The sequence below is a fragment of the Curcuma longa genome, unplaced genomic scaffold (assembly GCF_044706935.1).
Source record: "Curcuma longa cultivar G26 ecotype Majalengka, Jawa Barat unplaced genomic scaffold, ITB_CL_G26_1.1 utg509_np1212_2302976_RagTag, whole genome shotgun sequence".
Lineage (NCBI taxonomy): Eukaryota > Viridiplantae > Streptophyta > Magnoliopsida > Zingiberales > Zingiberaceae > Curcuma > Curcuma longa.
Genome location: NW_027435603.1, coordinates 985,639 through 998,948, shown reverse-complemented (window position 1 = coordinate 998,948; position 13,310 = coordinate 985,639). Strand labels below are relative to the sequence as shown.

General features: G+C 38.0%; 2 protein-coding genes across 3 annotated transcripts; one reads left to right on the top strand and one right to left on the bottom strand.

Annotated features, from left to right (window-relative positions):
* The first annotated feature begins 1,130 nt into the window (after window positions 1-1,130).
* LOC141820655 (putative serine/threonine-protein kinase PBL21) lies at window positions 1,131-7,539 on the top strand. Of its 2 annotated transcripts, none has more exons than XM_074708012.1 (9): window positions 1,131-1,554; window positions 1,645-2,056; window positions 2,845-3,066; window positions 3,182-3,387; window positions 3,658-3,784; window positions 3,859-3,930; window positions 4,064-4,253; window positions 4,431-4,545; window positions 7,074-7,539. In XM_074708012.1, the coding sequence occupies exons 3-9, from the start codon at window positions 2,913-2,915 to the stop codon at window positions 7,329-7,331; spliced, it is 1,122 nt and encodes a 373-aa protein (XP_074564113.1). In that variant the 5' UTR covers window positions 1,131-1,554; window positions 1,645-2,056; window positions 2,845-2,912; the 3' UTR covers window positions 7,332-7,539. The 2 variants fall into 2 exon arrangements, with proteins under 2 accessions (XP_074564113.1, XP_074564112.1); XM_074708011.1 differs by having other exon boundaries at window positions 1,629-2,056.
* A 4,552-nt stretch (window positions 7,540-12,091) lies between these two features.
* LOC141820748 (adenylate isopentenyltransferase 5, chloroplastic-like) lies at window positions 12,092-12,973 on the bottom strand. The gene has a single exon (XM_074708114.1). The coding sequence runs from the start codon at window positions 12,968-12,970 to the stop codon at window positions 12,092-12,094; it is 879 nt and encodes a 292-aa protein (XP_074564215.1). The 5' UTR covers window positions 12,971-12,973.
* Between the last annotated feature and the right edge of the window lie 337 nt (window positions 12,974-13,310).

The window sequence follows — 13,310 nt, the reverse complement described above, 5'->3', positions numbered from 1 at the left end:
GAATCTGATGCTCGGATTATAATGAGACATCCTTTATACTATCAAAGCTAACCATGCCAAGCATTTGAGGTTCTCTTTTCCTTCTTTTTCAAGTATCTTTCCTTTTGACCAACAAACTCCACTAACTTTCAAAGTACACTAGTTTTCAACTGTTCACAAATCTTTCTTTTTCCTTGTCGTTTTCCTCACAATTTTCTCAACCACAACTACTCTTATCTCTCTCAAGTGCATGGAACACACTCAATTTACCTGCCTGCTCAAGAAGTTCTTGTCCTCTCTTCGTCACCTCTACAAACATCTTGATAGAAGTGTTGTGTAGCGTTGTGAGTGTCTTACCCTTTTTCATGTCTACGTATAACAATGAATCCGTTTAATATGGTGTAATTCAAATACTGATTCTCTTTGATGATCATAGACCAGTGATCCGGCGTTGTAATTCAAATACCGATCCTTTATGCAAATTTGATCCGGTGTTCCATCCTAATGATACAACTAGTGAAATACTTATTGCTGGCATATAATCTTGAGGCATATTTATGAGTAGTGAAAGTTTCATAGTTGAGTTGGTTATTGCAAGATAAATTTATTGTAAGTGGATAAGGATCAAATTTCAATAAAATTGAGATAATGTCTTCTTTTGTAATGACTGATTAATTGTAATTTTTTGATTTACTTTATGTGAAATAATGAATTCTATCTTTTATTGAAATGAGTAATTAAAGTTTGTGACGAAGAAGAAAGAAACCTTTAATAACAAAGAAGGCAAAGAAGAAAATGTGCGATGACAAACACACCGATCGATTAGACATTTGTGATTTTATATTTTTCTCAATTTAATTTCTTAGCAAAATTCTCACTTATTTTGTGAAAATAGCAGTTCTGTGATTGTTTTTTGACCTTTGCTGTACTTTGTATTCAATTTCAATAAGTTGAGGGTTAAAAGGTTAATACAATTTTATAATGTTATATAAGAAAGTAAAGGGTGTAAAACTGAGGTTTTTCTATTTACGAGCTCTTGGATTTTGGCATTTTGCATATCGAAAGACTGTTAAATTGACTGACCAACGAGAAGCTGAGGCTCATCGTTATCAATGCAAATTGAGAAGAGAAGCGATTTTAAAATCGCATTAAATTAGCAAAAAAAAATGAAAATTACTAGCTTCCGTTCTTCCTGTTGAAAATTTGTAAATGAGTGAAAGAGTGATTGAGAATCAGAGAGAGGATTTGAAGCAATCTGATTGATCGTGCATTATTGAGAAGCGAGAAGCTAAAAGATCAAAAAGTAAAAGGGAAATCTGCGTGTGTCCGTCCAATTCCACAGAAGAAGCCTCCAACTTGCGGGTACCTGACACCGCCTTCTCATTTGCTTTACAGCCCATACAGCAGACATCCCCCTTCTCTCTCTCTCTCTCTCTCTCTCTCTCTATCCCATTTCTTCGAGTTTGTCAATCGCCTCTGCCATCGAGCTTTTCCGGCATTTCCTTCCAAAATCTGCTGTCGAATTTGCCTGGGTTTGTTCGGGAAGGGAGAGAAGGGGAGAGGCGGAAGGAAGAGGTAACGAAAAAGAGAATTTTGCTTCCGCATTGATTAATTTCTTCGAGTTTTATCTGTCGTTGACCTTTTTTTAGGATTTTCTTTGAAAAGCTGCTATCTTTAATGCTTCTGGGAGAGAAAGGAGCCTCGTTTGGTTGTTTGATTTGACTCTGGTTGTGCTTGTTTGGGAAGGGAATCACGTAATAGGGGAGAAGAGGAGGTGACAATATGGGAAGCCAAGATCCTTATTGTGGGTCGGTGATGATGATTGCTCAACAGGCATTGAATTAGATCATAGCGAGATCGGGAATGCTCGAGGGCACCGATCTAGAGGCGATCGGAGGACGCGGCTCGTCGACAACGCCTTTTGGGGCAGCCGGCTGCGCCTTGTTGAAACCTCGTTAGATTGGCCTGGTCGAGCGGGCATGTTCATGGCATTTTGCTTAACGCAGGGAATGTAGATGATGAGCGAATGAAGCGACATCGTTGTGAGCTCAAATCCTCGTTCTGGAAAAGATTGCAGGTGACCAATTCTTTTCCCTTGTAAAGTTCTTTAATTCCGGAGTCCTTTGTTTTGTTTTGTTTTGTTTCTCCTTTTTCTTATATTTTGTTTTGTTTAATTCCAATCCTTTGTTTCCAAGTCGAATCTCCTCCATTTTAGTCCTGGATCTTGAATGCTCAAGACTTTTTTGGATCTCTAGTGCTCCGAAATTAAAATGTGTGCAACTCAGACGATTTCTTCCTATTTGACGCAGCTAATACTATTATCAAGCACTTTGGTCTTGGATGCTATCTCATGATAATTAGTTTATACTTTGATCCTGGATAACTGTGTTATTAATCATTGAAGTATGTAGTTGATTCTTATTATCCTGATCCTGATCTGTTGTTGACAAAAAGACTTTTGTTCTAGTGCACTTCTGATATCATATTAACCAGTAATAATTTGATTTATATGCAAGGGTCCCTTTACTTGAAAAAAGTACTGCATCAATTTAAGTGTGATGTTAACATCATCCACCACACAAAAAACGTACTGCAGATTAAATCCTCAACCTTTGGTTTACTCTTTTACACCTTGTTTATTGTTTGAACACTTCATGTCATGGTCACTTTCTTTTTACCAGATTATGTGGACAAATATATTGGGTGGATTGTCATTTCAAATGATTGTCCTTTGAGATAGTCGGCCTATGATGCATGTGCATGAACTGCAGAAATGGCTCTTTTATAGTTTTATAAGGCTCCTTGTCTTTTCCTTGAACGATCCTTTTATGGTGTTGATAACGCAAGATGTTCATTACATTACAGGCTAAATGTCAAGACAGGCAAATTTTCAAAAATTCATTCCCCTGCACTGAAGTGGATTCCCATACCAGATGTCAAGGACTCTTGCAGCAGCTCTAGGAGGTGCTGCAGGAGCTGTGACTGTTGTGGGGATAACGGTTATTATATTTGTATACTATTGTTTGTTGCGTAATAGGAGCATCTCAAGAACATCAGAGACAAATTCTTCTGATCCATCCCTACAAGGTGACCACCTTACGTTACTGTCATGTTTCTTGAATCTTATCTACTCCAGCATCTTTTCTGGTGAGAATACCAAACAATTCATTAACATCCCTCTACACTGAACCGAACCTTTCAGCTGGACAGAACGTTGAGACAGCAGAATTGCATGGAACTCAATGTTTTACACTCGAGGAGTTAAATTTGGCTACAAAGAATTTCAACAGTATCAACCTGATTGGCTATGGATTGCTTGGACAAGTGCACAAGGGTTTGCTTCAAAATGGCATTCTTGTAGCTATAGAAAGAAGGTCATCTTCCCCGAGCCCACAATTTATTGAAGAGGTAGGTATTCACTGTAATACAACTGAATGCCAATATGGACCGTTCCATGAAAACACGCAGGCTATCCAACTCTACGTGATTGGGAATGATAATACAAGTTATTCATTATGTCATTTGTTCTCTATATCAACTGATGACTTTTGATTATCTTCATCAACTGAGGGCATCTGATTCTCTATTTCAATTGACAGACAGCAGTATTTATGTGAAAAATTCTTTTTTAGCTATAAATTGGAAAATAGTGGTATAATTTGAGCATGCTTTCTGCAGGTTCGCTATCTTTCTTCTATTCGCCACAGAAACCTTGTGAGCCTTTTAGGTTACTGTCAGGAGAATGATCTGCAGATGCTCATTTATGAGTATATACCAAATGGCAGTGTTTCAACTCGCTTATATGGTAATTTCTTTCTACTGATCCAGTGATCTGTTTGGTTTCGCAATGTGGTTTCTACTTTTAGTTTCCTTGTTCAGGTTCAGTTCAATCATCGACTGGAAAATTGGAATTCAAGCACAGGCTTTCCATAGCAATTGGGGCAGCTAAAGGTGATGATTTCCCCTTTCACTAGTTCTATCTATTTCCTAGTTGAAGAATAATGCTAATCCACTTCCATGACATTGCCATGAATAATTCTTTTCTTTGTTGATATGATGCTAATCACTCGTTTGCCTCTTGCAGGCATGGTCCATCTGCATTCCCTGAATCCTCCTCTGATTCATATGAACTTTAGTACAGTGAAGGTTCTTTTAGGTGAGGACTTGTCACCCAAAGTTGCAGATGCTGGTATCCATAGTTTACTTAATCGCATTGACGGTGGTGCTGCTTCATCTTCAAGGATGTCTGAAGATGATCCTTTCCTTGATCCTGAGTACTTTTTCTAACTTCAAATACTCTTTCAGAAAAATGATGTCCAATATTAGATAATTTAAAAAGCTCTCTGTAGTGCCCTTCATATATGTGGCTAGTATTACCTGCTCACAAATTTCTAGACACATGACAGTCACAATTAGTAGATTGTTTTGAATAATTCTTGCTAATTATGCAGTGTTTATGAGTCTGGAAGATTCTCTGTAAAGAGTGATGTATATAGCTTCGGTGTGTTTCTTCTTGAGTTAGTAACTGGAAGAGATGTTGCATCCGATAGAAGCATCATTCATCAGGTATGCAACAGTCATTTGCAATTTGTCGATGGCATTCATTCCCAAAATAATGAGTTCTCTTGCTTCTGTTGTTAAGAAGAAACGATGAACTGGAAATGTCGGTAAGTTGAAACAGTCTTTTAATAAATATTTAGTACCGCACTACCACCTTATAAGCAAGATTGTGAGTATTGGGATCCCACCTAGCAATGGAAGTGGTCTATATGGGTTGGATTATAGTATCGAAGTGTAGTATCATAAAACCTACAATCTAATAAAGATGTTTAAAATTGCACCTGAGATTGCTAATTTATCATATGTATCAACTTACATTGTATCATATGAATATGAATATTTTAAACTCTATCACTCCAATATCATGAAGCATAAATAAAATTATCGATATATAATGAATATGATAAAATACAGTAAATTCTTAAAGTATACCATTTTTTAATATCAAGCAGCAATTTTATTTTTATAAGATGAGTGATAATTATAAATTATCACTCAAAGCTCTGAAAACAAATTGATACAACATGGCAAATAATTATCTCAGACAAAACAATTAAAACTCGCATAAGGAGATAAAAACTCTTGGTGACCCTTTTATTAAACTGAAAAATAATTTACAGTGGGTGTATATGACCCTTTTATAGAATAATTAAAGGAGCTAGTCTTGCAAATTCTCCTTAAACAAGGTCCTAATTTATCTAAATAAATATAACAAAACTTTTAAAATTGATCTATTGTATTATTCTCTCCAACCAAGGAGCACCTGTTAGCATCTTTCTTTAGTCGTCATTTCCAAGTGTTAGGAGCAATTGCTTCACTAACTTTGTTAAGTATAGGTTCTTCTTCCCTTGGTTGACTTGTTGAACGAATGATGGATCCATGTATTTTCTTTCTCATTATGATTTCATTGAGAAATTGAGAATTGACTTATTTTCTTCCTTTTTAGTTACTCTTTCCAACGAGTTAAAAAATGTTGTGATTGACCAAGAGGTGGAGCATGCCTTCTCTGTATCTCTCCTTGACAAGTCAGCATAAAAGGGTGGGATTTGAATATCTCCCATAAATTAGCATATCTTTTAATTCGAAATTTAGCTATGGTTTAAAAAGTTTGCAAATTAAACAAATAATCATTAAACTTAATTTTCCTGCTATAGTAGACAGTGAAATGAATACACAACACTTTGAAAGACTCATTATGAATATAAACCAGAGAGGTTCTTCCAGTGGATAGATGATTATCTATCCATTCACACAATCTCTAACCACAACAAATGGCACACATGATAAAATTGAAGAGCTTCAAATAATTCTAGCAAAGCACAGTTGCATTGAGTGTTGATCATGACCCAGATAACAAACCAAGACGGAAATGCCACCATTGTATGTTTTGAATAAAGCTTTTGAAATTACCCAGCGAATTTATGGACTGTCCATCTGACCATGACCTTGGAAATCAATTAATGTAATAGGCCTAAAATTGTTCTGTTCTGAAGTGGCCACCTTCTTTGGATGAGAGACATGTAGTTGTCATTCTTTCAGATACATAGAAGTAGCTGTGAATGATCGCAGAAATTATGATAGAGCCCACAAAAGAACTTGTTACATACTGGAAAATTAAAGTGCCTGTCTCAAACAAATTATTGTAAAATTCAGTAAAAATAGATTTAAGTCATTAAAAGTGCTTATTTGTACTGTACCACACTCTCAAGTGGCTTTTGTCGCTTCTCATGATGTTAAATGGATGGAACCTTAGCTCTAACCATGATGTTATCTTTGTGAATTTTTGGAAAATACACTGTCCTTCATTCCTATTGGATACCCAAACTTATTTATTGCAATACATACAAACACTTTAAGTGTTTAATTTTGGTCCCTGAATCAAATTAATGTGATGGAAGTGGACGGACAGCTGATTGAGACATCCAGTCAACTTATTTTAAGTCCAAATAGTTTTTAAAATTATTTCTTCAATCAAACTTGTTTCTTCCTCTCCCTCGTATTCTTCTGCCTCCCTAATGCTCCTTACTAAGTTACAAGGGCTTTTGGTTTGAAGTTCTTCCAAGATAGAAGGCATGAATCCTGATCCTTGTGATTGCCTGTAAAACCTCCTGCAAATCCTTGTTGGTGTTAATCGCTAAAGAAAGTCCATTGCGGTCAAGAACCCTTGCTTTAGGAAGAGGGACAGATGAAATGAGGGAAATGAATGGGAGGAAGAGGGGAAGATGGAGAGAGAGGAACTAGGGGGAGGGACATCTATGTAGATGTAACCAAAAAAAGAAATGTACCCTTTTCCACGAAACATATAACATAGTTTGCTATGATTTAATGCATTTACTTGTAATTGTTTGCATTACAAGTTTGCTGCCATATTTTATATATAGACAGTGCATAATTCACAGTTGCAGTTATGTGTAAAAGTTTGCTTCGATTTTGAACCAATTCTATGCTTTTAACTTGTTGATTTCCTTCCCAGAGACTAGTTTCTTGCTGCCATTGTAAGTTTCTAAGAATTTTTCTCTTCTGCTTGTTCATAGGCACAAAACTATCAGGACAGTAGTGATATCTTCATGCTCGTCGATAACAGGATGGGCAGCAACTTCTCCCCAGAAGGAATCAAGGCATTCATGTGGCTAATTGCATGGTGTCTGAACTCGCCAAGCGAGGAACGCCCGTCCATGAGATTCATTGAACTTGAACTTTGCCGGATTCATGAGAAAGAAATGAGCTTGACTACCATCATGGGCGAAGGAACTACTACTGTGACCCTTGGAAGCCAGTTATTTACTACCTAATGGCAAAAGGGCGCGCCTCCTTTCAAATGTACATCAGTTCATTTAGCATTGTTGTGAAACTATTGTATCTATATCAGCTGCAAGTTGTGAATAAGCCATCAGCTGCATATTCATTTTTTTTCTTTTCTGTTTTTTGTTTTTGTTCTTGCCATATATATTTGTATAGCATTGCTGTGGATAAAAATGTGTGATATTATGTGATCATCAATGTGGTTGAACTTGGAGAAAATCAATAACATGAATACCCTTCACAGGGTTTTCTTTCTATGTACTCTACTACTTTACTAGTTGTACAGTGCTACTTCATTTTCATTTATTATCAAAAGAGTGTTTCATCCTGCATTAGTACATTTTACTTTTCAAAATTATTTTTATTTTTGGCGCTATTATAACAATTACACATTTGTAGCTGTTATAATATAAATATTTCAACTTTGATCTATATAAATAAATTGTATTGTAGCAGTTATAGTTCATATATAGTTATTATAATATAGATATTTCATTTTGGATTAATTTAGTCAATATTATGTTATAACAACACTTCGGCTCAAATCAAAATTAATAATATTGGATTGTAGCAATTATATATTAATAGATATTTCATTTCTAAATAGTGAATATTGATCTAACGTAATCAATATCATATATAATAATTATAAATTTTTGATCAATACTAAATCAGTGTTACATTGTAACAATTATGAGATAATAGCTACTATAATTATATAATTGTTGTAGTTACGAAAATATCTCCTATAATATAAATAATTTATTTTCATTATCAACATTAATTAATATTATATTGTATAATTATAAGATCTGCTATAATTATATAGTTGCAATAGTTATAAAATGGTAGTTTTATAATTACTACTATAAAAAGATTAATTTCAATAAAATAAAAGGTAAAGGTTAAGGAGATCTCTTTTGACAATTTTAATAAAAAATACCTTTTTATTTTTATCCTTTTAAATATAAGAAAATTTGAAAATAAATATTTTTTTTACGCATATAAAGGTGTGGTGTCACGTCTTTTGGTAGCATTCGACGAGTTCCGTTTCCCTCCATTTTGTTGCTTCTGGAACCTCCGGAGCGTTGCAGCGAAATGGCGAGTCCCGCAGATCGGGAGCAGGCGAGGAGGAATTCCCCCAGCGACTCCGATTCCGTCTCTCCGAAAGATGTGCCGGAAGAGATGCCCTTCTTGGAGTCTTTATCCTCGACCTCAGGCCACGCCTCCGATTCCGTCTCTCCGGAGGAGCAGCCCTCCTCGGAGGCTGCATCTTCGACCTCCGGTAACGACCTCCGATTCCGTCCCTGATTCAGTCGATAGCATACCCAGTAATGCTGCATCGGTGATCTCGATGGACGAATTCTTTGCAGACTCGCAGGAGCTGTCCGGCGACGACGACGCCTCGATCTCAGACTGCGGAGATTCGGTAAGAGGTTCTTGGTTCTTCGATTCTTTAGTTACTGATTTATTGGCCTAGTTACTGATGGCAGGCATCCTGCAGATCTTGTCCGCCCTCGTTAACTGCGAGGATGCCGAATCTGACGATGATTCCGGCTACCTGGGAGATAAGGTGAGCAAGCCTCCCGATTCTTTTGGATATTCGCTTGCTTTGTCTGTCTTTGGGGTTTCACCATTTGCGATGTCCTTTCTTTTGCAATCATAATTTTAGCGGGTGCATTTGCCAGCACTGTAACATTAACGATGATGATTCTCCATTTAGATCTTGAATGTGAATTCTTGCTGACTCGGCTTATGCTTTGAATTTGACGCCAGAAGATTCAACAATAATGTAGTTTTAGGGAATGATAATTCTCCATTTTTTAGCTCGTTGTTTCTTGACCAAGTCTATGTACTGATTGTGGATTCTAAATCTGTAATCAAGCTTCTCTGTTTCCAATACGTCAAAGTTTACTCAAATTCCTCATCAATGTCACTTATTATTTACCCAAAAAACTCAAGGAAACCTCTCAAGCATTACTTGTAGCAATTTATGTTTAATTTGGACAAGAACGAGAACAAACTAAGTTAGACATTAGCTATTATATTCTTCTACTCAAATTTGCAGTCCACTCAAAGGAAGAGTCTGGAGTCCACTCAAGTTTAGGAAAAGGCTATGCAATTTGCCAATCGAGAGTGTACAAATTCTATGAGTGGAAGCTTCATCTGTTGGGATGAAGAAGAATCTTGTCTAGAGGAAGAGAGAAGACTTGCTATTTACTATGAAGTCATGACTAAATTTGAACTCTATCTAACCCACTCCTGACCTAGTGATCCTATATATGCTAGTTCACGCCCTCTAGTTGGGTTATATCTCTTTTGCAACACTCATCTAGGTATATATTGGGTTATTGGATTGCTTGGACTATCCAAAATGCACTACTTGGAAGCTTTTGTTCAACCAGACCCATTGGGTGAATTGGTGGTGACAACTTATTAATGGTCTAGTTGTTTGTATGGCATGGCGGATGAGGTGGAGGATGACTTTGTTTGTTACGTGAATGCCACATTGTGCTAAACACACTCATGCGCAATTGTGCATTGACAGCACTATGCCGTATTATTCATGTGTGTTACACATGACCTGAAGCTGTCATAAGCTTTGCACTTGATTACTCGATGTGCGATTCACAGTTTGTTCTCACTGAGTCCATCTTTTTTTCTAATACAAAACATTTTTCATCTGTCAAAACCATCTTTAAGAAGTTCCCTTTATGCTACACAGGAATCTCTTTCCTTGTTGGCCGCAGAGTGTGAATCAGGCAACATCATAGAGGTTATAGTGGACTTGTATATTCATTATCTTCATTGATACCTTAACCATTCATTCTATTGGGCTGGATTTTTATTTTTTCTGTGTCAAGCAGCTTCTTCAAGACAAATATTCTAGATTTAGGCCTGCAAAAGATGATGCGAATTGTTTTTATCGCTCCTTTATGTTCGCCTACTTGGTAAGCTGAAAAAACTTTTGTTGAAAGATATTTGTGGTCTTAGCAATAATGAGTTTGCTGCAAAAGTTGTCAGGACCCTTAGTTATTTTGCACATCTATGTTAAAATAGGAGCATTTGCTGGAGACTCAAGATAAAGCTCAGTTTGATTCTGCTATCGAAAAGGTTGAACAGTGTAGGAACAGATTGAAGTTTGAAGATCCAGATTCTATAGCTGAGGACTACTTTTTGGTAAGACAGTGTTACTCCTCTCGATGCCTTGATTTGCTTGCTTTGTCTATTCATATTTCCAGCACAGATAATGAACTGAAATAAATGCTGGTTACTTGTGCTATTGATGTTTAAGGTGTCTGTTCTGTTTTGATTCTTTAAGTTTTTTTTAAACAATAGACCTTGTTTTTATTGGAGAAATTGATTGCATCCTTGCTAATAATTCACATGGATCCAGAACTGACTAAAATCTCAGATATGACGTGAAAATTTGTGATTGGGTAGGTACTTGGACAAGAATCTGGATGTTTGCAAAGGTAGAGTCCTGAAATCAAACAAATAAGCCTTAACTTGTGTAGGATTGTTTATATTGTTTAAACACAAATGATATTTCTATTTCCAAATGATGGGCTTTTACCAATTTTTATTCCACGAGAGATTTTAATCTTAGATTTATGCTGAGCTTGTAAGAATTCAGTTTGAACTTGCTAGACATCCATTAACAATAAACTAAAAATCTACTGCAATGGAGCTGTATTTTTTTCTCACTGTCATGAAAATTAACTCAGGTATTCGTTACTATGCTGGACTGTATTCAGAGAGGGAGGCTAAGGTGGGTTTCGACTGTGACATAGCATTGTGTGAGCCATTCATTCGTATTTGTCAATTTTTCTTGATCTATAAAGCAATTCAACTAACATTTTCCTTTCTTTTGCTTTTTTTAGTCATGAGGAGCTACTATGGAAGAGCAACAATAGAGATGTTTCAAGTTATCGTGAGAAAATTCACCATGACTATTTAGTCCAATCATCATAGATGCCACATTAACCTTTTTTTCTCCTAAATAAATTTTCTTGGCAGTTGTTTTCTTCCTCAAAATTGTTGTATCTCTTGAATTGCACTCCAAAGCAGATTTTTACGAGCCATTTATTGCTGGATTTGAAAATTTAAAATTCGAAAAGGTGGTACACAACTTCTCTTATTGCTCATTTCATGAATATCATAAAGCATATTAGTTTTCATTTGATCACTGCTCAGTTGCTTCTCTTACAAGCTCAGACTGATTGTCATTTTCTCACAGTTCTGCAAGAGCTCAGTGGAGCTGATGGGGGAATGCGACCAAGTGCGAATCAAAGCTCTAACCGATGCTTTAGGAGTCCAGTTACGGATTGAACATGTTGATCAGAGCTCGAACGACTCTACTATTCCACAGCTGCAGCACCATGACTACCAACCCTCTTCAAGCAGTAGCACAGCAGCTGCGTACCGTCTACCTTCCATCACCTTGCTGCATCGATCTGGCCGTTATGACATTCTGTACCCCTAAATGAGATCAAAAGGCCCAATGGTGCTTTCTTAAATAAAGCTTTCTTTGGCTTGTCTGAGATCATAGCAGAAATTCTTTACGAATCAACTGGTCAGTGACCATTCTCATATCACATATAGAGACTATAATGAATGACCTAATTGCCAAACTTCTGGTTGATATTAAGCAGCTGTTATTAGTTATGTAGTCTTCTTGACCACTGCGCCAACAGATTATTTTTGTCAGAACTTTTTTCTTATTTTCCAATTTTGCATCGAGAAGATGTCATGCAACGGACTCATTAGTCAGCGTCACGCCCGACTGCTGCTTCTCGGCCTCCGGCGACTCCTCGCGCTGCAAGAAATCGGCCACAAAGTCGACGCTCGGGCCAACCACGAGCTCCTCCCATGCCGCGTCCGCCTCGGCCCGGCTCTTCACGAACACGTCGGTGGCGTCGACCTTCCGCACGCGCCGCCCGAACGAGCCGCACAGGCGGTTTATTTTCTGAAGCTGACAGCACGTGAGCTTGCACGTGTTCGCCTTGATCTCGTCTATGGCCGCCTCCATCAGCGCCGCCTTGACGGCCTCTTCGGCGTTCTCCGCCTCAGCGCGGAGGAACCGGTCCATCTCCACCACGCCGATGGCCCTTCGGACGCCGCGGGAGTAGTCCGCGACGACGTCCGGGTCGAACAGCGCGCGCACCTCGTCGACCAGCCCGCTAGCCACCATGCGGTCCACCCGCTCACCCAGGAATCGGTGCAGGACCGGCGGGCGGACGTCCACCCACAGGAAGCAGCACTCGAAGCGGCGGAGGAACTCGCGGTCGGCGCCCTCGACCAGCTCCTCGATGAAGGAGTTGGAGCCGCCGGCGACGACGGGGAGGCGGCGGCGGAGGGTGACGGACTCGACGGCGCGAGTGGCCTCGTCGCGGAAGTCTCCGGCGGTGAAGTCGGCGTCGGGCGGTAAGCCGCCGAGGAGGTGGTGGGGGACTCCCTGGCGCTCCTCGTCGGTGACCTTGTTGGTGATGACGTGGAGGCCGTCGTAGATTTGCATTTTGTCGGAGTTGACGACTTCACCGCCGAAGCGGAGGGCGAGGTCGATGGCGAGACGAGACTTTCCGGTGCCCGTCGCGCCCATCACGAACACAACCTTCGCCTTCGCCATTGAGCCGACGACTTTTCACACTATCAACATTCACTGTGAATTTATATTATTCATGGACGAATATATATATTCCTACTACTCATTTAATAATGGATAAAAATTAAAAGGGCTTTTTATATATATACTGAAGTTATCCTAATTTCAACAATAGCAGTTACAGTGTGATTATTACAACATTTTAAAAAAACCGCCAGAGTAAAAAAAAACTATATACTTGTATATATAAAAAACTTATTTACTAATTTAGTAAAAATTTATTTAAATCATTTTAATATTATAAAATTCATCATAAAATTTTTATAAAAGCTATTATAATAATTTTGATTAAATTTAAATAATT

Bases quoted from the DNA above. Each gene is read 5' to 3' on its own strand.
- LOC141820655 (XM_074708012.1), top strand. From the start codon at position 2,913: ATGTCAAGGACTCTTGCAGCAGCTCTAGGAGGTGCTGCAGGAGCTGTG. The intron at 3,067-3,181 runs GTGACCACCTTA...CGAACCTTTCAG, and splicing joins TTCTGATCCATCCCTACAAG to CTGGACAGAACGTTGAGACA. The intron at 4,546-7,073 runs GTATGCAACAGT...GCTTGTTCATAG, and splicing joins ATAGAAGCATCATTCATCAG to GCACAAAACTATCAGGACAG.
- LOC141820748 (XM_074708114.1), bottom strand. From the start codon at position 12,970: ATGGCGAAGGCGAAGGTTGTGTTCGTGATGGGCGCGACGGGCACCGGA.